At 40.9% G+C, this 25034-nt stretch overlaps 1 protein-coding gene across 9 annotated transcripts in view; it reads right to left on the reverse strand.

Annotated features, from left to right (window-relative positions):
- ABLIM1 (actin binding LIM protein 1) overlaps positions 1–25034 on the reverse strand; it is a 186796-nt gene that overhangs the window by 7639 nt on the left and 154123 nt on the right. For 3 of the 9 annotated variants that reach the window (XM_023729975.1, XM_023729968.1, XM_023729973.1), the window contains 10 exons: positions 23927–24056; positions 13844–13948; positions 12118–12165; positions 8697–8843; positions 6368–6459; positions 5000–5105; positions 3299–3363; positions 2367–2427; positions 1698–1705; positions 788–862 (listed from right to left, as the gene is read on the reverse strand). In XM_023729975.1, coding sequence (XP_023585743.1) covers positions 788–862; positions 1698–1705; positions 2367–2427; positions 3299–3363; positions 5000–5105; positions 6368–6459; positions 8697–8843; positions 12118–12165; positions 13844–13948; positions 23927–24056 — 837 coding nt within the window. The remainder of the gene's footprint in view (positions 1–787; positions 863–1697; positions 1706–2366; positions 2428–3298; positions 3364–4999; positions 5106–6367; positions 6460–8696; positions 8844–12117; positions 12166–13843; positions 13949–23926; positions 24057–25034) is intronic. The other 6 variants (XM_023729976.1, XM_004374865.2, XM_023729969.1 and 3 more) reach the window with 5 other exon arrangements.

Raw genomic sequence — 25034 nt, forward strand, 5'->3', positions numbered from 1 at the left:
TGTAAAAAATATTGAAATGGTAAATGTTTTTAGATATATACTTCACACAATAAAAAATGGTTGAAATGGCAAACGGTTTGTTATAGATATTCCCAGAAAAAAAAAAAAAAAAAGAGAGAGAGAGAGAGACAGAGAATTGAAATTACAGGTACCATCTTATCTTTTACATGATGCTGATATCTGGCAGGATAACTGTGCAAAGTTCAACAATCTTGTTCCATGACTGGTTCATGAGTCCTGAGCCAGGTGTGCCAGAGCAGTGTTCTTGGGCTGACATATTGAAATAAGCCCTGGTCACCAGGGAGCCACAAGCTCTTGGGCATCTCTGGGTGGACAGGGTATTCTAGAGCTAATGTCTACCTGGGAGCCTAACTGAGAAGGTTCCTGGGATGCAAGACCTTCAGTGCTAAAACTGGGAAGGTCCTGGGCAACCAGGACAACTCCGTCACCTATCTGGAGCACTCTGCCGCCACTCCACCCTGCACTGGGCACACCTTGTAATGCTCATGGCAGGGACCAATTAAACCCTCGGTCACAGGGAGAGATGTGCTGGCACTTCACTGCACGCACAGAGCTTTACAGTGAGAGCTTAACCTGCTGAGTCGGTGTGGCAAAACTGGTGGAATGGCAGGATGCTTTGTGATATGGTTTTGCCTGAATGCACCAGCCCAGAACAAAGTGGGCACAACCCTCTGAGATGGTGAGAAGATAGAAAACCAAGAAAGTTTTAAGGCTCTGTCCCAGTCTGTCATCCCTGTATAAGAGAAAAGAGAAGATCTGCACTTGCCTTTGGTTCCAACATGTTGGGCATGGACACTCCTCGGTCCATCCGCATTCCAGGCATGTGGCCATCCGGGAGGGTCTGCGACAGAAATACCGGTCAGGAGGCACACAGAACAGCATGGGGAACTGAGAAGAGAACCCTGTGGGCTCCCAAACATCTCTGTTTGGGTCTCTAATCCTCACCACCATTTATTTCATAGACATGCCATCTTGATTACCACATATTTTTCAAAATGAGATTTATTGCTGAATAAGAGCAGGAATACTGCTCTTTCATATTTAAGTTGGGGAGAGAGCCTGGCTTAATAGCTATATTGACTTGTTTCTGAATGTAGGCTCTATGTATCAAAGTATATGGTACATCAAAAATTTTGCCAGGTCTATTATTACTTTCTTATTTTTATCTTGCTTTTCTTTGCACGTTTCCCTTTTCTCAAGTCTCCATCACAGTTTTACAAGGTTTAGGCTCTAGGAAGAAAGCAATGGTACCAGAGCAAACTGCTCATTTCTACTGTCCACAACATGAGTTTTTCTTCATTTGGGACCAGGCAAGGGAGGGGAGGACCTAAAGTACTGAGCAGTTATAACTAAAAGAAAACAACAACAAAACTATACACGGGCAGACTCTTGATGCTGGTCTACTTCTACTCGCAAACGATTACCAAAGGCCAGAGCAAGGAAGTCCTCCAACACCTGGCCTGGTTTACACCCTGTCCCCAAGGTCTGCAGGGACAACTTGAGCCAAGTACCAGGCCTGCCTGCTCCTCATGGCTATGGACATAGGATTAGATGAATCAACCAAAATAAGCATCTTCTCAAAAGAAACCCTTCCCCAGAGCAACAATACACATCTGGATGGAAAGATGGTTGTTCTGCTGGTGTGGGCAACTCAAGAAAGGCCAATTGTTCCATACCTGGTAGTCTGAAAAAGAAAGGAAAAGAAAATATCATAAGGCCAAGACCATAGAAGATCATGGAAACCTTAACAGAAAAACTAGCTTCTATTGCAGTTTCCAAAATATTCCCCCAATGAATCATGTTCTCTTCCTGCTCCAGGTATCTAAACACACTGTCCCATCTACCTCCCTAAAGCCTGCTCCATTTTTAGTCCTCAGTGAAATCATCCCTCTCTCCTGGAAGCTTTTCCTGATAACCTAAAGGTGACTCCTTCCTTCTCTCTGCATCTCCAGTCGTTGCATTTATCACACTAAGCTGCCACGGCCTCTTCAGGTGCACATGCTCCCACGCCTGCTCTCACTGTCTCTTGCACTAGGGCATACACATTATGAGGGTAAGGGCCATGTCTTGTTGATGGCTGGCTGTATCTCCAGGTACCTAGTATAGTGCTCAACACGTAGTAGGAGCAAAATATACTTCTTACAAATTCTCTTTTCATGGTTTTATTTCATCAGAGATCCCTTGAGATTTTACTAAGTGCTATATTAGCTCAGAGAGGCTACATGGGATGCATGACAGCATGAACACAGCCAATATACTTGTGATTACATAGCCTCTCATGGACCTCAGCCACGAGGGGAAGATGCAGCCAGCAGCAGTCAACGGCCTGGCTAGGGAAGCCTCACCTCGGACTCCACCACTGACGTCCCCGTAGCTGTTATACTGAGCAAACTCTGTGGAAACAGGCTGAAACAAGGAAGACACATTATTAGAAAGTTTACTCCACAGCAACCATTTTGGAGTCAGGTGAACGGGAATGGGATTTAATAGATCCTAAGAATTCTTTCCAAGTGAAATTCCTGGACCCTAGTTATTTTTCTTTCCTAAGGAGCCCTGGTGGTGCAAAGGTTAAGCATGCAGATGTTAACTGAAAGGTTGGCAGTTCATACCCACCCAGTGGCTCCTTGGGAGAAAGACCTGGCGATCTGCTTCCGTAAAGATTACAGCCTAGAAAACCCTATGGGGCAGTTCTACTCTGTCACATGGGGTCGCTATGAGTTGGAATTGACTTGATGGCATACAACAACAACAATTCTACTATCAAATCTCTGTCTTTTGTAGAACATCTAGTGCGACTGCACAGGAGATTTTTGGTAAGCAAGTACCTCCTGCTGATAAGTAAAAAAAATTCACTTCCCTACTTAGTTACACAATTGCATTTGTTCTACTTTTTGCAAGGAGGATGGTAACAAACATTCCTATTTCATTTTACAGCACAGATAATGATTCAAGTAATTCCCTTTTGCTTGATTGTAAATGTATTTGCTGCATAATTATTTGATCTAGTCTTCCTATAAGCTTACACAGGCTATTCTTTTGCCTACAGTCAATTTCTCTTTCTCTCAACTGAAATATTTTATCTTGCCTGTAACCTAACGTGATTTCACTAGGAGGTCAGGGAGATGATAATTTTCATTATATTCCAACATTTAAATCAAGAGTTAGATGTACTCAGACAATACATCAGTATTTTAAACGGGACTGGGGAGGGAATTAACACAGAAATAATTAACTGGAGCCACATATAATGGTCATTTGAGGATTAGAAGACTCTTACCCGGTGAAGCCCATTTTTGCCATAGCCCGGGAGAGATGAGGTTTTAGATGATGGCGCATGTGAAGCTGAATGACAAAAAAAGGGAAAAAGACCAACTGTTAGGAAACTGGAGGTCCAATTTTCCAATGTAAATTTGGCAATGTAAATTTACCATGCAAAAAGAAGTTTTAAAACAGATAATTTAAACAATATCAGGCAAGTGTTTCAAAAACATCGCCATATTTGTGTGACGTCGGGAACGGGTGACCAGTGATATTACTGAGGAGGGGTGGGGAGAGAAGTACAGACAGTCCAGCTGGGGCTGAAGCTACCTGTACTTCCTAAGATTCTAGAACGTATCTAAGTGCTCAGCATGCTTTATCTCTTTGACTCCTCATTGCATCCATAGTCACATAATTATTACCTTCGTTTTATAGAAGAGGAAATAGGGGTAAGAGATGTTAAGTATTTTGCCCGAGATCACTCAGCTAGCAAACAGCGGAGCAAGGATTTGAACCCAGGGATGTTTGAACGCAAAAGCCCATGCCCCAGTCAGTACGGCAGCAATAACTGACCTGGAAGCTAGCCATGTAAATGATCAAGATCTAGTGGGCAGTCGGACCCCTGGGAGGCCTAGGATAGAGTATCATATCTACCAATAGCCTGGATGCCTCTCAGGCAGCTGGGCTTTGGAGGCGCAGACCTGGCTTTGCATTCTAGCTCTGCAATTTAACGCCTCTGTATCTTTAGGATAAGTCTTCATGTCTTTATCTATATAGGCAAAGTGCTGTATCCTTTTATAGAACAGAATCTGGGAATTAGAAGGAACTCTAAGATTAATCTGAAGATTAAATAACCTAATCTACGATCAACACCAATGAGGTACTTATGAGAGGTAGGAGGGTATTCTATTAAGAGCGTGGGCTCTGGAGTTTGAATACCTGGACTCCTAAATCCTAGTTTTGCTAACTATCAGTTACGTGACATTGGGTAAGTTACTTAAACTTGTTATGCTTCAGTTTCCTTATTTATAAAATGGGGACAGTAATAATAGTATCTACTTCACTGGCATGTTGTGAAGATTAAATAAAATAATATTTAGTACTTGCATATAGTAAATACTAATAAAATTTTAAAAAGGTATCCACTGGACAGAAAATCATGCTGCTGATTCGGAACGTGAGAAAAGATCTTGTGGGTTAAGACAGAATTCACTTATGACAAATATAAACAGGTCAAAATATACTGATAGACTATTTCAGATCTAGTGGATCAGTAATCTGCTTCAAAAGTGTCAAGAACAACACCGTTAGTCCTCAGATCTTGCATGGAATATATCAAAGTCACAATGCTTAGAAGATATCTTGCTTATTCTCCCTCCAGTCAAAAAAGCACCCAGTTCTCTATAAAGATCTCCTTTTTGCTGCTTCCCTCTGAGATGATTATTTTAGAAGGTAGCCCTAGCACATGGGGACAGACTTCTCCATGTTCTTGAGATCCTCATGGACTCCCTATTTCCAGCAGGAAGGAAACACACATAAGGAAGAACCACGACATGCTCATAAGCTGATATGAAGTGGGCTTCCCAGGCTCCCCTTCCTGTAGACCACTCGGTGGGTGCCAGCAGAAATGATCTTGCCTCTCCTGGGACAGTCAGCATAGGCTCCTTGCACGTGGGAGGCCAGCTCTCGGCTGGGGGAAGGTGGTGGGTCTGCTGCTTACCTGAGTTGATGGGAGAATCATAGCGACTGGCTGAGAGAGATGCTCTTTCCCGGCTCTCCTTCTCCATCTCTTCTTTCAGTATCAACTGCCCCAGGCCTGAGTTGAGCTAGTCACGGGGGCGGGGGGAAGAAAGTGAATCCTGCAATTACTTTCATGGAAGTACAGTTTCTTTTTAGAAGATCTTGCAAGAAGTAAGTGGCTGTGGAGGGGCCTGGAGGCCTGTGGTCCCCACGGCCTGGGGGTTCCTCAAGAGGTAGGGCAGGTTTTAGACCCTGAACTCCTCTTAGCCTTTTCAATTTCAAGGCTCTATTTCCCTAAGCCAAGCTGTCAGAAGAATATTCTTCCTCCTTTTCCCTCCCCCAAACTGCTAGCAGGTGACCTCAGGACTATGTGTGAATGTGTGTGAATTTCTGATGGGTGGCGGGGGAGGGGTGGGGACGGTAGGTTTTAAAAAGAAGTTGCATTGATTTGTTTAAAAACAAAAGAAAAAGTAATACATGCTCACTGGACAGATTTTGGAAACTACAGAAGAGTAACCCATCATCTACCACTCAGAGATAAGCACCATGCAGTATTTTTCTACGCACATACTATATAAAACTGGGATATTATAAATGTAACTATGTATCCTTTCTCCATGTAACTAACATCATGTGCATTTCCCTATGTAATTAAGTATCTTTGGAAAATATCATTTCAAGGACTTCATCAGCCCTTTAGTGGTGGGAGAGTTTATAATTTACCTGGCTCCCTCCACTCCATGGTATAATTGGCTATCCCTCTTTTGGTCTTCCGGGATTCTGTAGGTCCCATGCTAGAGATGGAAAGGTATGATGAGGGTGTCTTAGGGACAGTCCCCCTTCTCCCTTTCCTCCTGGCTCAGAAGTACATACAAGGCCCCCTATTCCTGGGAAAGACTTGGAGAAATGCTCAGTCCCAAGGAGATCCCCGCAGCAGAGCGGGACTCTAGAGGAAGGAAAGAAATGTTGCCTCTCTCATCCAAGCTGTAGATGACCTTCGCTCTACCGGGCCATTAAGCATCCTTTCAACACATACACCTACGCGCAAGAACACGCACGCACACGCACGCAGGCACACACACACCACCCAGTCTCACTCTTCTTGCAGAAGTCCAAATATTCCATGTCCCTTTGGTTTCCGGCCTCAATGTCATCTCCAGAACTCCCTGTGTACTGTCCTATTATAGTTACTAGATGTTTATCTTGTCTCCCCTACCAAACTGCAAGCCCCTTGAGGACTAGGGCCACCTCTTGCTCATCTTGGTGACTTGCACATGGTAGTCATTCAAAAAATACAAATTGAATGGAACTGAATGGAAGACAGCAGCAAGGTAGTTTAAGGACAAACCTTCATTAACTGCTCTTCTTGAAGCTGCCGGCGTCTCAGAAGTTCCTCCTCATCTTCCTCTCTGCCACTAGATCTGCGTCTCATATCAGTTCCTAATTCCACAGCAAAGACAACTTCTCACATCAGCCCCATGACAAGGGAATCTTAACGGACTAGTCCATCTGTGGTCAATTTGTTAGGCTGGCCAAGTCAGCAATGGTCTTAAACATTTTACAGTGCACAAAACAAGGGAAAAAAGTGCTCACCACCTATTCAGCATGGCTGGCTGGTTTCTAGAGAGAAGGAGCCCAGTGTGACAAGCCCGTTCAATGTGTGAAGCCAAGTGAGGCACAGATTGTGGCCTCACAGCCATTGGCCTGCTCAGTTAGAACTCGGATTGCTTTTGTGACTGACTGGGTCGAAGTCATCACACGAACCACTGGTCAGAGCTCACTGTAGGGGTATCTACAGTTATTATTTTATGTCCCTGGGGTCAATTTTCAAAAAGTGAGGAATCCAAATTCATCTACCTGCCATCAAACAGGTATGAGGGTCACTCTCCTGTGACAAGTTTTAAAGTCGTGTTGTTTTTACTTTTTTTGAATATTGAGGCTCGCCATAATACCATCACCCTGTCTTTTACCCTTACTACATTCATTAACAAACACGTCTTTTGTTTTTTTTTTAAGGGATGAGTCTCTAACGTTTCCATTTTCTCAGTTCTTACAAATGGCCCTGAAGGAATTTTATATTAACAGTTAAAAGTATTAATACAGCTTAAAAGTTATTTAGTTGGGCAAAATATAGCAAATCATGTAGTTTTTGAGCTTCCTGGAAAAGGGGCACCAGGCAGGGGAAAGAAGGAATCTGTCTGAATAGCTGGAAGAATTAGGATAAATTTTTTCCCCCGAAACTGGCTGGATTAAGCTGGCTGTGTGAGAGAAGAGGAAAGCTTGCTAATCTAATCAAAATAAACTTCAACTGATAGTCTTAGTTTTAATCATTTTGATGAATGGGTCCACAATTTTCCACATATCACAACCCAGAAGAGCTTAAACTATTTAGATGTAATGGTTTTAACAACAAAATCTGTATTCTCCCTCTCCCTGCCCAAGCTCCCCAAAAGTTCAGTTGCTTTATTCTCTCTGCTAAGCAACATGGCTGACACAAGACTCTCAGGGGCCTCAGGAGCTTCCTGAAGGGCATGGACTGGTGGAGAAAAAGCCAACCGCTTGCTCTGTTCTAAAAATCATAAATGTCAACGTGAATTTTCCCTCTTTAGCCCACACCAATAAAAATTCATAGATACAAGTTGGCAAGGATTAGATAAATCTCAAGTCAACATAAATCTATAGACTACTCGTGAATAATGAACTGAGCTGGTGGGTTTTCCTTTAAGTCTTTCTACCAATTTAAATTGCTTCCAAATCTACTTAAATTGCTTACAAAGGTATTCAAAAAATAACTTGGTAAAAAATAGCATGATGAAGAAAAATGGGAAATTTTGGAAAATTGAAGGCCTTTTAGGTTGTCAACAGAAATGGAATAAGACAGTCCTATTTTTGTAAGGCTGACTCACAAATTTTCAGTATTAGCCCGTGTTTGCTAATATCTCTTTTTTAGGCCACGTGATGTTGTTACTGACAAAACAGTGAACACAGACATAACTGTAAAGCATAAATCTGTGGATCAAAGCGAAGAATGAAATAGTTCAAGTGTGACATTACAGCACAGAATTTATGGAAATGATAGACATAAAATCACGCAACTTCACACAAGTAATATTTCTGAACACTTACTACTCTGTGATAGCCCTTCTGAGTAGCCAAGAACGTGATCTTGCAAGAAAAGTGCAAGTGCTTAAATGTTAAGACTGGTTGTTAAGAGAAATATAACTAAAACCCAGTAACAGTCTAAAACAAATTTCACTGAAAGCAGTCACGCTTTTAAGGACACTCAGTAAAGTCACCCACCAGACTCTGATTATACAGAACAATGTTCTTGCTCTGAGGTCTTCATCCACACGTGTTAAAAAGAGTTACTGGTTTTGCAGTCATACATTTGAGAGTTGCTGCCAACCAGCCGTTTGAGACTATTTCTGCGCCTCAGCGGGTTTGGTTAGATCAAGGTCTCTGCCAGTGCATTTTTGTAACTTTTAAGCATTTTCCACACAAATTAATACCACATTTGTTTTTCCCCCACTATTCTACCTCTTGACTATACTTTTTTAAAAAAATCCTTTTTTTTTTGTTTTTTTAAAATAGGACACATTTTCTTGCACATTTTAAGAATTTCATTTTGAGACCCCCTAGAAATTTGTCCGTTTGACTTAGCTGTAATGGTTGCATACCTATGGTGGCAACTGAGGGGGGACCAGGCCAGAGGTCCGTCTCAATCTTTGGTATTTCGTTGTGATCTGGAGCCTGGGCTGCTGGGAACTTGGAAAACTTGATGATGTCTTCTGAAGACTTGCTCTGGGCTGCCAGGGCAGCTGCATCTAGGTGGGAATCAGGGGAGCTTAGCTAGGGTCTGCAAGGCGGGCAAGGGGGGCGGGGGGTCCAGCCCCGCTTATATGGATTTCTGTTGTTGTTCTCTGGCAACATTTCAAGTCTAGAAGGCTCGCTTATCACCGTTGTTAACTGCCCAGTTGTTCAGTGGTGGCCAGTGACAACTCAGCTCCTTTTCCTTACTTTCAGCCAGAAGCAAAGCTCCATTCCACATCTGTTCTACATCAAAAAAACCTTGTTCTCCAGCTGTGCTGTCCAATGCTGGCTACATGTGGCTATTTAAATTTAAATCCATTCAAATTAAATAAAATTATAAATTTAGTTCCTCAGCTACACTAGCTACATTTCAAATGCTCAGTAGCCACAGCTGATTTAGCGGCTCATTGTATTGGACAGTGCAGTTACAGAACAATTCCATCATCACAGAAAGCTCTGCTGGCTAATACTCCTCTAGAGGAATTAGAAATTTAAATTAGTAATTTGAAATTAAAAGCATAACACTGTTACTTGGTTGTATTTGTTAATTATCAGAGGGCTGGCTGGCTTTGTATCCTTGGGCAACAAGCCACAAATATACTGGTCCAGTTTATTTTCATTCTGACATACTGTATATATGCCCTTGAGTCCTAGGAGAAATAGGGACGGGAAAATCCACTTTCAGTTTGCAGAGAATTCAGCTTAGCACTGTGACGTGTTTGTCATGCCTACTAACTGTTTTGTTCAAGGGTCTGTAAGTAAAAGTAAGTCATCCAACTGTATGACACAAGCCAGACTACCAGCAACCATTAGTTAACAGAGTTCCTAATAGCTATCCTTACAGGGGCACTCACTGGCTTAGAGCCCAAATCTAATCACAGAAATTCACCAAAAAAACCCATACCTGTGGCCCTTGAGTCAATTCCGACTCATAATGACCCTATAGGACAGACTAGAACTGCCCCATAGGGTTTCCAAGGCTGTAAATGTTTATGGAAGCAGACTGCCACATCTTTCTCCCCCAGAGTGGCTGGTGGGTTTAAACTGCCAACCTTTTGTTTAGCAGCTGAGTGCTTAACCACTGCACCACCAGGGCTCATAATCACAGAGATGGAGCAACCCAAATCCGGTAAAATGGTCAGTCTTTCCCACTAACTTTGCAAACTGGCCTGGAATGCTACTAAACATTTCAAAATATAATGCTGTAAATAAAACTTCCCCATGGACTCAGATATTTTCACATTTTTTTTTTAATCTGGAAATAACTTTGACTCTTCAGCTCTAACTCACACATCCCTGGAGCAGCTCTCTGGGTCTCAGTTTACTTCAGTGACTTGATCAAGGTTAGGTCTTGGTCAGGCATGAAACAGTATTTCTCTGAACATTAATCTCATGAGAAAAAATTGCAGCTTGGAAAACACTGCATACTACATTTTAGCATATTAAAGACCAGGAAGTACTGCATTTTAAAAAAACATGTGACTTTACTTAAATCTAGCATTTCCTAAATACATGAGAGCATAGATACTTTTTTTTTTTTGGTGTAACTATTTCTATTGCATGGAACTGCTCTTCTGCAGAACGTCCTTTTGGAAGCACTGCTCTGGCTATTCTTAGTTAACTTATAACAGACTGAATGTAAAGACTTCAGTCAAAGGAAAAAGAAGCCAATTAGCTCCTTCCAAATAAATAATCTAACATTACCCAATCTCCATAAATCTTATTTGATCATTGTTGTTCAGAGAGGCAGGGCCTATAGATTTTAGTATAAAAAAGGAGTCTCTGAATTGATAAACCCAACTCTGGGAAGCTTATTCTTAATTTTGTTTTAAAAAAACAAAAAAGCATGACTTCAAACAGTACTTACGCATTAGAATTGGTGAAGTCAGTAGTTAGTTAAACATTCACATGTTAATGAGTGTGTGGGAAGACATTAAACCATAAAAAAAAAAAAAAAAAAACAATGTTAACAAACTTAAAAAGCAAGCACAGGGTGTAAAACCTTAAAAAAGAAAAGACCAAAAAAAAAAAAAAATCAAAAGATAGTTCTAGAACCACTACAATATACACTTTCTTCTTTTTCTCCCTAGAATTTTGGCCTAAAATTTTTTCCTTGTATATTTTCAATTTTGTTTGCTTTTTATGTCATACTAGTAAGTCTTAAGGACTAATTAATTTTCAACGAGGTTTGAAAGGCAGCCTTCAAATTTCCAGGCACAATTTGTGTATAATTTTCTGAAGTTACCCAAGCACTAGTCTTTGCTTTCTATCTATTCACAAAGATTTGTGGCAGATTGAGCCCCTTAGAGATCCAATACAGGTGGAGGAAAATGTGATTTACACAAAGTAATGTGATTTTCTGGGCTTCAAAATTCTATATTCCCCGAAAAGGAAAACACAATAATAAATCCATTTCAGTGATATTTGCTTGGCAGGAATTTCAGAGACGAGCTGGTCTAACTCACTGGTTTTTACCGATGAGAAAGCAGAGGCGCAGAGAGGTAGCATGCCTGTGATATCATAGAGCCATTTAGGAAAAGAGCTGTGACCAGGGCTAGTCTCTGGTCTCAGCTTGTGTCCCATCCACTCCAGTGCAGGATGCAGACAGCTACACGCCCTGCAAGGAGAACTGCGGAGCTGGATGGCCAAGGCGATGGAGACTTAGTCAAACTAATTTTCTAGGGGGCTGTCTTTCACTGGTTTTAACTAGTCAAACTAACTGCAATCTCTTCAAAATGACTATTGAGGTTGGATAAATTATTTGATGGCCAAAAAAAAAAAAAAAGACTTGTTAGGATGTTTGTGATTTGTTATATGAGCAATACTTCCCCTTCTCTATGATAAGAATGATACATGGTTTCATGGGCTCAGAAACAGGCCAGGAGATACCTAACTACACTAAGTGTTCTCCATCTAGAAAATTAATTTCATGATACTTGCATCTTAATCAAAAACCAAGCCCATTGCCGTTGAGTCGATTCTGACTCATAGTGACCCTGTAAGACAGAGGAGAACTGCCTCATGGGGTTTCCAAGGCTGTAAATATTTACGGAAACCGACTGCCACATCTTTCTTCCAAGAAGCAGCTGGTGGGTTCGAACCTCTGACCTTTCAGTTAGCAGCCAAGTGCTTGACCACTGCACCACTAGAGACCGTAAAAGCATAACCTGCCCCAGAATCAGTTTGTTTCTCAAAAGTAGCAGCAGTTAAGCCTTTCAGGGAACAGCAAAGACATGGAGTTCAGCGGACTCTGCTACTAAAAGCTACGCGGAGGGGAGCGGGTTTTACCATGCTGTTTGTAGATGGGTGGTTTTCGGTAAATGTTGATCCCTTGATCTGTGGAAATGAAAAGCAAAGGTGTGTGATTATGGGAACCAGTTCAGCGATGGGAAAAACAGATCAACCAAGGTGCTAACCAAATTGAAGGCTCTTGAACAAAAATAACTCAGAAGGTAAACTTTTGTATTACAAAGATTGAGCTTATTGGAAAAAAAATTACAGAAATGAGCGAATTACTACAGACAAGTGAAATGGAAGCCTTTGTAATACATCTTAGTACATATAGAGAGATGTAATTAATTCATGAGCCATTTATTTCAAATATACACTTCATTAAAATGGGGTCAAAAACAGGCAGAAATGCCAGCAGCACGGGTACTCCAATGGTGAGGAAGATGTAACCGGTTTGGGGATAAATCCCCAGATTGCTACTGTTTAGAAATTGAGCTTCCAGCAGATACCAGTGACTCAATTTACTTCTCAACTCATGAGTGGAACAGTGGAAAGCAATGCAGTAAAATGAAGAGTGTATTTTTAAAACACAGAAACACTTTTTATGTGCAGGCTACCTGATGTGCTGATGGGATGCTAAAAAAATCCTAACTTGTGTAGGCCAAATTAAAAAAAGAAAAAAAAAGAAAAGAGATGCTAAATACTATTCATACGTTAATTCAGGGCCCCATTTGATTATGCCACCATTTTACTTCAAGTGCAAAGACTCAGGAAATTTCAAAAGGTTCTATTTCCTCCAGAAATATGTAGGTTGGTGGAGCATTAAAGATGCAAAAAAATCACAAATATAGAAGATTGATTTTCAAGGTTCAATGAAACTTTTTAAAAAAGGCAGTCCAAAACCAGGGCCAAATCACATGGAACTTTCCTTGGTTTTATTAGGTAAGTTTAGAATGCAAAAGAAAAAACTCTTACAGATTCCAAATAAGCTCACTAACATTAACATAATGAGTAATTTATTAAATCACTTTCAGTAGCTAAAAGAAGCAAAACAATGTACTTCCGATGGAAAAACCATACTGTGTCCCGAGATGGCCAATTCTGCCCTCACAAATTGCACAGACTCGAAACATGAAGATATTGATGGGTTTGGATTTTTCCAGTTCCTGATGGCAAAGTGCTATTTGTACTGTCACAGCAAATGCTTCTGAGTACTAGAGCAAAGCTTGTAGCACCAAGCCTAAATTGCAAGATATCTTTGTGGGCTATGGAGGTAGTTCGTTAGGTAGACACCGCAGAAAAACTACCCAACATGTCCAATTTTACATTACCTCTAAAGAGAAAAATCCATGGAAACAATCTCCACATTGGAGAGAAACAGGAAATAGAAAAATACCCTCAGGCAACACTGTGGCTCAATCTTCACGATGAGAAGATAACTAGATTGCCACCGTGATAATCATGAGGCCAAACCACAGTGACAGAAAGCACGAACGTAAAGAGAAAACGAAAAATTTAGTATAAACAACTCAATCCCCTTTCTTTTGCCTCCTGCCCTCCACCCTCGCCAAAAAATATGAGAAAGCTTAAACCTTCAATATGCTCCTTGCTTTTCGCATATAAAACTCTTGGAAAGGCCCTCTGGGTCAGATCCTGCAATTTAGGGTTTGTTGACCACGTGCATCCCAATTAAAAGAGCATGAGAGATGGAGACGAGACAGAGGTTACAAGGCTACATTCTACACTGTGACAGGACACCAAGACAGACTGTGTCAGCTCCTACCTGGAACATGGAAATGTTTAGGGGCCTGAGCGTAAGTTGGAGTTAGAGGGCGGCTGTCTGGCCGGTAAGGGAGAGGGGAGTTCCGGCCGCTGGACGGCTCATTGCCTCCAATGAGAAGAATGGAGAAAACAAAATGAGAAACGGGAGAGCAAAAAAGAAAACAAAGCAAAAGCGTAATCAAAACCTAAGACAACAAACTGGAAGGAGGTACTTTGAAAAAGGAACCAAAAGAAACAAAATCAATTCATCAACGTAGTTCGCAAAGGTGATTACCGGGTTTGGTTTTCCAAAAGAGAGTGGAGATCAAGTGGAACCAGGTTAGAAGCAGCTAGCAGTTAGGTGCGTCATTCCAATGGCATGCGGTTGGAGGCTATGAGCTAGCGGCAAACCAATCAGATGGACAGGGTAATAAAAGGAATGGAAAGTCACTTGCTAATGATTCAGGATCAGCTGTCAAATGGTTAAATCACAAGCATGTAAAGGGGTGGGCTAGGCAAACCCAAATACAATCATTTCCAGGCATGGGGGCAGAGGCTAGCAATTATATTTCTCTGAACTGAAGGCTAAGTCTGGGGACCTGTGGGGTCACCCAGTCCTTACCCTTCGTAATACAAAATGGCTTCTTTCCAGCATGTGTCTGATTTTTGTACTTTGAAATACGCAAGATAGTCGGAACCCTTTCTGTTAGATACTTTGGAACCACTTATACTTCTCTCCATCTTTCTTTTTAAAGATAAGCACCACCCCTAGTCAAATAATTCAACCAATTAAACATTTACTGAACACCTACTGTGGCTGGGCATTGAGCTATAACTGAGGATAAGTAGATGAAGTATGCCTCATTCATTCTCAAGGGATTCAGAGTCTACCTAAGAAGACAGATTTAAGAAAAATAACTCATACCATACAATTGGTCACTCAGTGGTACATGAAAAATGCTACGAAACTCAGCTGAAGGAGCAATTCATTCTTCAGGAAAGCTACGGAGAAGACATTAGACCTGAGCTGGGCATAGAAGAGTAAGTTCACCAGGTGGGTGGGTGGACAGAGGGGTGGGAAGGTAGGTACTTCAGAGGGCTGGAGACTCATGAGAAAGGAGGTGTGGCAGGGCCTTAGTGTGTGGGAGCAGCTGGAGGGACCACTGTGGCTGGACTTCATGGTGCTCTGGGAGGGGAAGACGGGGAAGAGGCTGGAAAGGAGAACTGGAGCTTGGCTGCAAAAGCCTGGAGTGCCATCATAGCCACAGCACTCCCTCCTGGTCAGGAGAACTGCAGGGATGACCTGAGGCGTGTGCAAAACTGGAAAGAGATCAGCTACTGCCCACAATTCCTCCTGCTTCATGTCTGAGCAAACATCTTGTCCCGGGAATACACCAAGAGATGTAGAGCTGTTGAAAGTTAATGAATTAGTAATGCTATTAATTTCATTATTGAGTTGTAAGAGTTCTTTATATATTAATTCTGGATACAAATCCCTTATCAGATATATGGTTTGCAAATATTTTGTCCCATTCTGTGGGTTGTCTTTTCACCCTCTTGATGGTGTCCTTTGAAATACCAAAGTTTTTAATTTTGATAAAGTCCAATTTATCTTTTAATGCTATTTATTTCAAATAAATCATAAATCTTCACATCAGCCAATTTCTTCAAGTCAAACTGTTGTAAATCTGGTCAGCAAACTATGAAAGATGCTGATTGCTAGAGTTTGAAAATAGCATCTTAATAGAGTTTTAATATCTTTTTCTCTCTCTGTGTGTATATATATGTAAAAGGAGCACAGATTTGTACCAATGGGCAGTTAAGATATTCCCAGTATAGGATCAGAATCTGTTGTTGGCTTGAATTTCGATTCCAGGCTTTTGGTTATGGTCTTCTGAAACGTTTATCTTTTCTCCCCCAAGAGTCAGTTTAGCATCCAATTTCCAATATGTTAAAATGTTGACTTTACTCTTTAAGCTGGATATTTATTAGCTTCTAAAAATTACGAAGTCTACTTCAAACTGCTGATTTATTAAAAAGCTAATTTTAAAGAAGTTATCTCATTTCTTATCACTCTCCTAAATAGAAATAACTAGCTCATGTTTGAAAAAATTAGTATAAAAAACACAGGTAAAGGCAAGCAGGGCAGAAGAAGATGGTTTACGTTTAGAAGGAAATCTTGTTTTAAATGTAGGGCTTAATTAGAACTAGATCTCATTCGTCTTTGTGCAGCCAGTATTCAACATAGTGCCTAGACAAGAGTAAGTGCTTCATAAATGTCTGTGAATGAATGACTGAAATAAGTCAACTAATTTTGCAGCTACGTACTGGCCTAATTTAGCAAGCACCACTACAGGATTAGCCATTGTCTCTCTCGGATCTTGTAATCAAAGGAAGCCAGGTGCTAGTACACAGGACAGGATCATAATAGCAACCCCTTGTATAACTTTCCCATTAGAGTTATGTAATCCTCAATAACTCCAGTTTAATCGTGTCCCTTAAGAAGAATTGCTTACGCCTAGAAGCACTAGAAATGATTCCAAGAGAAACTCATATTTGAAAAAAGGAATAATTCTTGTGGGCTACTCTCAAAGAAGATCTACTGAGTCTCAACCTGTCTGCTTCATTTTAGGATGTCTTTTGAAGAGTCTTTCTGGGTATCCCGAGCACTGGCTGCTCCTGCTTCTGAATCACACTGTTCCCTGGCCTTCATCCTTCACCTCCAACTCTGCTCTACTTTGACAACCTCAGATATTTCAGGGACATGTTCTTCCAGGTTTTGGTTATTAATCCCCAATCAGATGAAACACTATTAAATTTATTTTGATAATTATTAGCCAGTGTCATGGACACCCAAAAATACCTGCACATGTGGGACACAAAGGTTTAAGGCTATTGGAACTAGACATTTGTCCAGGTATTGAAGTCTATCAGTGAGAGTCTTTGCTGGGGAGTGGCAGTGGGAGGTGGGAGGCCAACACTTCTCTGATGTGGTAAGGACACTCAAAGGCTGCAGACGAGGAGTTGAGTCCCCACTGGGTGAACGCTGGCTGAAGGCTGTTACTAGCTGGGTGCACAATCACATGATTCTTTATTTGGTTGTGTATCTTCAGCAACCGTTGACATTTCCAGCTGCTAGAAAAAACCACCAGTATACTGGAGTCTGTGTAGATAGATTTAACACTATAGTTATTTAAAACCTTGCCGCCAAACATTTTAAAATATCAGGTAAAGACAGACTCAGAAACACACCCATCTCTGTGACTACACAGTCTGACTCCACACATCACACCAGCTCCCTGGAGAACAAGGTCTCTGATAGATACTATTGCCAGGTACCCAGATCTTAGCCTTTTGAATGCCAAAGTCAATAATTTTTTTTTTTTTTTGGTATTTTTAAAAGAAAAATTCTTGAACATTCTCAAAAGCTTCTCTCCCTTTTCTAACTGAAACGTCCATTTTAATAAGTGATGAAACTTTCTACTCTATCCTGCCAGAAAATAACTGATGAGGGTCGTAAAAGGTTTTTGTGCTTAGTTCATTACTCAGACAAAGGAATATATGGGGCATCAGATGAAATAGCACATATCGAAGGTGTCAACAACATCATCATCACCACCATCTAGCAGCCCAGAGTAAGACATTGTTTAAAAAGAACATAATAGTGTATATAGCACGTAACAGTGTACGTATCACACTTAGTCATTTTGTTCTTTTAAGTAGGTCCTCGTGTTGGGCCACCCTAAGCTGTTAGAGATCTTAGCTATCATGTGGCAAGAACCTATCCTTTATATTTACTTTTATATTTCTTGGTCTTCTTTTTTATCTCCTTCCTTATCAGTCTAATAAGCCAATATTTTAGTCCCTGGGAGCTCATACACTTGCATTTATAGGGTTCTCACTGCATTAATGACTTCAAATGCTTTGTCCTCACTTTCCTTCTGTTTGGTACCATGAACTTAAGTGACTAATCCTAAGACACGTGAATGGCAGTGGCTGAGTATGCAGCTGCTGTAGAACCTGCTGGAGCATGGTTGAGCCTTCTGGACTCCGAGAGTTTATGTTCCAAAACATAAATGAGTACTTTGAGGGAAGCATCTAGAAGTTTGTGACAGTTTTAAGGTTGCCAGTTCTTGTCTAAAACTTCAATAAGAGTTATGGTATCCTTTAGCAAATGTCAAATACATATTTGCATCATAGCAATACATATCTCTGGCAGAACAGGGACAATTCCATTCAAAGAGACTTAATATATGTAGCCCTCCTGCTCATAAATCTAATTTATACTTCATGGACACAGAATGTAATGTCTAACAGTATTTCAAAGGGGAAGGAAGAGAAACTCAGCAAACACTGCACAAACAAAACCAAAACCAAAATGGAAATTGTGTGTCTAAATCTCTAGGCATGCACTGGATCCAATGGTCCCACAATGACATACTGACAGAGAACGAGGCTGAAAAGAACAGTCAGAGAACAGAAATAAAAACACAGCCAGAAACAGGATGGACTTTATAGAAAATGGATGTAGAAGCAAAGAAAACCAAGACACAGCCTTGGGATATGTGTCTCAGCCTTATACCCATGCAAGCATCCTCAGAGTTCAATGAACCGTGGGGCCTGGGCAGACATGCATCAGAAATAAGGACCAGGAAGTGGACGTGGGCAGTGTAAGGCCAGGCTCCCAGCTGTCAGAGCAGCTAGGGCCCCATAGCTCAGTTATATACCCAAGATGGACATCCTACACAGGGGTCCCCAAGCTCCCCAAGCTCCCCAGCTTCTACTCATGTTAAAAATAACTCCCCCAAGATCACAAGACAAGCTCCAGGATACAAAGTAAATGTTCAAATGAAGGGCCAGGAAAACCCTGGAGATTTGCCCCGTTTTAAAGGTATCTTAGCTGGGTTTCTTAAATGGCCATAAGTTCCCTCTGTGCTGAAATTTCCAAGCACTGGAAAGGGCTTCTGTGTAAATGGTTACATGTTTTTTAATATAACTGAGAAGTAATTCCTTGGAGAATCAGTATTTAGCCATTTGACTCTATTGTGCTTGTTATGCAATGTCTTTATTGCACAAGTTCTCCGTGAATTTATTTTACAGTCTAGCAAAAACTTCATCTGATTTAAAAACTAAGCATATACCGTTACATACTGATATTTTGTATCTGAAGTACATCACCTATTCAATACAAACAAACAACTGGCATATGCCCAGTAAAAAGAAAATGGAAGACAGTCTATTAGATATTTCTTCAGAGTTAGGCCCTGGCCATATGAATTTGTCTTGGCTGAATGCTTCTATAATGTAAACCCACAATATTTAACTATGTCAAAAACTTCAAATTTGGGCTGAAAACAGAAAAGGATATCTAGCTACATTTTTCATAAAGCATTGTTGGGGCACACAGAGGTACTGTAATTTTCATAACCATTTGATAATTTCTCTTGAAAAGTAAAAATGTGTTATTTTGTAATTTAAGTGATTTAAATTTAAAATTAGCTGTTTATCTTAATTCTCAACGAGAATGCAATTTTCTCGTTAAAAGCAGATGGGAAATAAAAGTTAGCGCCTAATATGAAGAGGAAGCCCCGGTGGTGCAGTGGTTAAGAGCATCTTTTTGGAGTTCGAATCCACCACCTGTTCCTTGGGAACCCTATGGGACAGTTCTACTCTGTCCTATAGGGTCACTATGAGTCGGAATTGGAAGGAGCACTTCTGGGAAGAGAAGGTCTGGGTTCCAGTTCAGACGCTGCCACTTCCTAGTTGTAAGCCCTTGGCCAGGCCTCTTCACTGGGGCCTCAGCTTCCTCCTCTCCTCCCTTGGCCTTCTCCACAGGGCTGCTGTGAAGAGTGAATGGAATGGGAGCAGAAAAGCACATGCTGACGAGGAAATCAGGGGCGGACGTAAAGTGAGTGCTTACTACACACAGGGCACTTTACCTCACACGCCCCTAGTGACCTAGGAGACAGGTATCATCCTTCCCATTTAACAGATGAGAAAGTGATACTCAAAAGGTTAAGTAAACAACCTAAGACCACACAGCCAGCAAGTGACAGAGATAACATTCAAACCTGGGGCGCCATATTCATGGACTTCCACCTCTGGACACGGCTGCTCACAGACACCGGTATTGTTAGTCATGGATGTTTTGTAACATGTTATCTGGACAAACTTTGTATAACTTTACTGGGCACATGACATTTTTCATTCTACAAAAAGTACCTCTTCTGAACCATGAAACATACAATGACAAAACGTGGAAGTTTACATTTTAATGAATTAACAAATTTATTGTCTCTTCTATTAGAAATACTCAAACAAACAAAATCTTAATTTGGCCGAGGGCTTCTATATTAAAGTCTCTTTAAAATATACTTGTGAAGTTTCTTCAGTCATTTCCTATGGTTTTATAAACATTCTCTAAAGGACCAGCTTGAAATTTAGACAATAGAGGCTTTTCCCCAAAATACTAATTAGTAATAATCTATCAACAATAGTTTTCAGTCATCTGTCAAGACTTTTAGAAAGTGCTGCGCCTACTGAATGAAAAAGACTGATCTCTTTGCGAATGGCAAATGATGTGTATCTTCAATAAGCATGTCAGCAATATTATTTCCAAAGCATAGAAAAATGCTGAAATAGCACATTTGTAAAGTAACTGCAGACTGGTAAGTGCAGTACATCTATTTTTTAGGACACAGTTGCTCCACAATCCAAGTGAGCAAAAAGAAAATCACTTGGATAGATTGCAAATGAAAGTTCAGGAAGATAGAACAACACTGAGACTACTCACTGGGTGCGTTAATGATGTTAGCGCTTGGAACACACGGTTGGAATCCTTTAGGACTGTTCTAAGACCCAGGGCAACATCTGTACTTGCCGCCTACTCCCTCTCTCAGCTGTTTTTATTGGTTAATTTGGTTCAAATGAAGACTACGGGGAAAGTTTGCATCTCTCTGGGAGTTTATACTTAAGTCATGGTCCCTTTAGAACTTCTTTAGAGCTCATGGCTCCCCCAGCACATGGAGGGGCACAAAAGCCCTGGTTGAGAACTGCCACAGAAGCATAACGGACAATGAGAAAAACAATGGGGATGCCATAAAGGGAATGGGATACAATGTGGGGCAGGCTAATTTTCCAGCCCGCCAAGGGAACAGAAAACAGAAGGCAAAGTCTCCCTTCTCTATCGTGTGGCAATCAGGACAAATCCAAAGAAGACCATTGAAGAGTTGGCTCAAAGAGAGAAATTTAAGTTACAGTTGAAACAACCGACTTCTTGGTTGCCATGGGTCTTTTTATGTCGTCCAGACTTGTTAATATTAAGTAGCTTCTCACCATCAAGATGTTTGGATATTTGTTGTTAAACACTGTCGTGTTTGCTGAGACATATCGCACAATAAAACCAGGAAGAAAACCCAGTTATGTATCATATTTTGCTTTTGATGTATACAAAAACAAAATAATAATATGTATTTTTCTAAGTGGTAGATCGTACATCTTATAGGCTTAAATGTACTTCCTGTTTCTTCATCTAGAGCCTTTAGAAATGACATATTTCTCCTAAGGAGAGATGCTATGCCAGTTCTAGGGCACCACTGGGTATAGTCATGACACACGGCAGGCATGCTGAGAGGTCAAAAGCTTGGAGCTAACTCTTGGAGATACACCTTATTAGCCTTCCCAGGGTGCTAATAAATCTCCACTATGCAGGACGCTGCCTGGAGAGGCCTGACTCCTTACCTTTGATATAGGGAATGAAGTGGTGTCGGAAGGGGGAGTTGGGGCGGGAGTCACTGTGGGTGGAGCTGAGGCTGCTGGTGCGCAGGTAGGACAACCTCTGCACACCAGGAGACAGCAGCTCTGCGCAGCAGGGAGTCAGGGGCAGGGCAAGGGGAAAACAGAAAAGAAGAACAGAAATTAACACAGGAGCAGGGACACCGTCTTTGTTCCAAGGAAGAAAAATAAAGAACGTTAATCAGGAGTCTGAAAAGAAGGAAGGAAAAGGGTTAACAATACACTGGCTAAGGGTTAGGCAGAGGCGGGGAGTATTTACAAATAGGTTCAGGTCAGTACGGATTCACTCTCTGAGAATAAATGGCTTCCTTAAGAAGCAATGATTTCCAGAACATGGTGTCAGAATGATGCCAGCCACTGGGGAGCCAGTACTGGGTGTCATCATTTAGACACAACAGCTGTTTGTTAAAGAAACCTGAAAAAACAGAGCCCTCTGAAACCCATGCGAAAAAATGACCGTCACTTCAAGAAACTTGAAAAAGTAGTTCTTCTATGGAAGGGGCAGATTCTTTGCTAAGCGGCCAACCTCTCCCACTGGAAGCTTAATTTTACTTTAGCTATGTAGAAGGAAAACCTGTCCATGCTCCCTGGGCAGCAGAGAGCCACTCATGATCCTAAGACATATGTAGCAGTAGCACTGGGGACTTAGAAACTTAGTGAATCTTGGAAGAAGAATGGACCGTTAAAACTAATACAGACCTAGGGGATCTGAATCATCATCTGGGATCTAGAACTTGGGGAATAGATACTTTGGGGTGTTCTACAAAGACTATGATTATGTCATCAGAACCCCACCAGCTTCTCTTTGGAAGGGTGAACCTAAAAAAAAAATTATACGTATCAGTATCTATCTATCTAAACTCTTATCAATCAGCATCACGCATATACAGAAATATATCATGAAAGGAGAAGTGGAGAAGTGCTTAGAACGGGAAACATTCTAAAGGCTATTGAAAACAGAACCATGACCAGAACAGATGCAAACTTTGCAGTGCTCACTGTGGACATGGCCTTTTGGGGGGAGAGGCGTCCCTGACCGACCACTTGCCCACTATTCAGGAATCTCTGAAACAACAACATCCCTGTTCCCCCACGCCACCCTGACAATGCCACGGCTGAGGTCTCAGTGACCTCAGCATAAATCCTGGGGTGGCCGCATGGAATTTTTCATCACCCAAATAGACAAGGGCTCAAATCCAGACCCACGCCCAGGACATCGATAAAATGATTATAGTTACACATTAAAAAACAAAGAATTTGGCCCCTCAAAATTTCACTTAATGTAATTCATTAAATACTGAGGAAATAGTTAGGAGCCTAGAGAAAAGTTGTTTACTGGAAGATCAAGTAGGAAGAATTCAATCCTCTCCAAGTATTAGATCTATGGCTTTAAAGAGAACATTGCAGCCTTCTTATATTCTGTTAATTTCCTTTGGTTTTATCTCTTATACATTTTATAAAACCACTTAGCATGTGAATGGTTTTGTCCTCATGAGACTGTCTAGGAGTTAAGAAGCTTAAAATGAAGTCTTCATAGATGCACATAATCACCAAGTTTGTTTAGAAAGCCACAGTCTTCCTTTACAAATCTATTGCTCAGGGAACCTTGAATCTGTGCTGGGATCTCTGTTCTCCTCCTCTACATACGAGGCCCTCACTAAAAGCAATAGGGGCCAATTTCTGTGCAAATACAGGTCAAACGAAGTCCATTACTATTAGATATTTTCTATTGCAGTATATTTCTGAGATATATGTAAATATATGTTTTATAAGTCTGATTCAAAATTTTAGGGTTGGAAGGGATCTTGAAAGTTATCTAGCACACCACCAAAGACTCCGTCTAGGAGGTGCTTAACCAGCATGTTTTGTAACACCATTTATCCCTGGATAAGGGAAACATAATATATCTGTCACCAGATGGCTAATACTAGATTTTAGATGGTGCTGATATGCCTAAAAAAGTACATCAAAATATTTTCTCTTGGAGAGCTTCCATTTAAGTCTCAAAGTGATGAGATTCTCTTCAAGCCAAACAAAACAAAATTCCCCTGCTTCCACAAGTAGTCCATTGTCAAAACATAATTCTCTTACAAATCATAATGAATATAACTATAAAATGACTGATGTTTCAAGAAAAGATATAAAATATAGTTGAATATCAGTTTACATTTTTTTTTTTTTCTGGGGGAGAGGCAGAAATATTTGGCAGACAGATTTTTCAGTACAGTATCAGTGGTGGGGGACAAAAATCACAAAGGAACAGAGATTATGATATGGAGTGAATCGTGGAAACGGAAACAGGTGCCCTTACCAGGCCTGTGAAAATGCTGCGGAGAACGAGATGTGGTTGGAGTGTAACTATGCCGGCTGTACACAGGGGAGTTGATGGAGCCCTGACTAGTGGATCGGTGGATCATCCGATCCCGAACATCCTGGTAGCCCTGGAAACAAAGCCCGAGAAAGAGTGAAGACAAAACATACCTGCAGGTTATCATCACTGTCAAGCGAAATTAAGTTCCAGAGAAGCTGCCGAGGAACTACGTTGCCTACTTGTTCCTGCACATATTTAGGACCATATTCCTTAAATATGTGAGTAAATGAGCATCTAGTGGCTAATGCATTTTGCTCAAAATCTGCAGTACTTGTGTTAACTAAAATTTTAAGTCATAAAAATGATAACCTCCAATATCGACAGAGCTGTGAGAAAAGAGGCAATAATTCCAATGACCACTTTTATATTGTGCTTTTCAGTTTTACAAAGTGTGTTTACATACATCCTTTTATCAGATCTGCATGGCAAGAAGGAAGGTAGCCTATGAGATTTTACCCCTTCGCCACCTGCGTAGAGACAAGGTGTCAAGGAGGTGAGTGACCTGTGTGTGGGTGCGTGGTTAGTACAGGCAGAGCACGCTTTGGAACCTGCCTCACTTCTTGTTCCAACCCACCATATCTGTAACAGTCATCTGGTGACATTTTAAATTCTCCTAGAGAACAAGCTGGTCCTGGCCTTAAACCCAGTGATTCTACCTCCCACTTTGGGAAACACATTCCGAGGAAATAATTTAAAATGATCTTTAAAAGGAATAATTTACTTAAGGAGATTTATAGTATCACCCTTCGTGAAGGCAAACATTTCGATTACATGCTCAACAAACTGCAGAATGATTAAGCAAATTATGGCGTATCAATTCAATGGAATACAATCACAACATTAATATCACCTATGCCCAAACCTAGAAAAAAATATATTGGGGAATAAAACACACACACACACACACACACACAATAAAAGTGTTAAAAGAATTGAAAGAGTACAAAGAATAATGTTTTACATTTTAGGAATTTGTTTTCCTATGAAGCTTCTACTAATGCAATAAAAATAAAAATTCTAAAGAAATGTGTAAATAACGACTATAAAT

This window comes from Trichechus manatus, unplaced genomic scaffold (assembly GCF_000243295.1).
Source record: "Trichechus manatus latirostris isolate Lorelei unplaced genomic scaffold, TriManLat1.0 scaffold00031, whole genome shotgun sequence".
Classification (NCBI taxonomy): domain Eukaryota; kingdom Metazoa; phylum Chordata; class Mammalia; order Sirenia; family Trichechidae; genus Trichechus; species Trichechus manatus.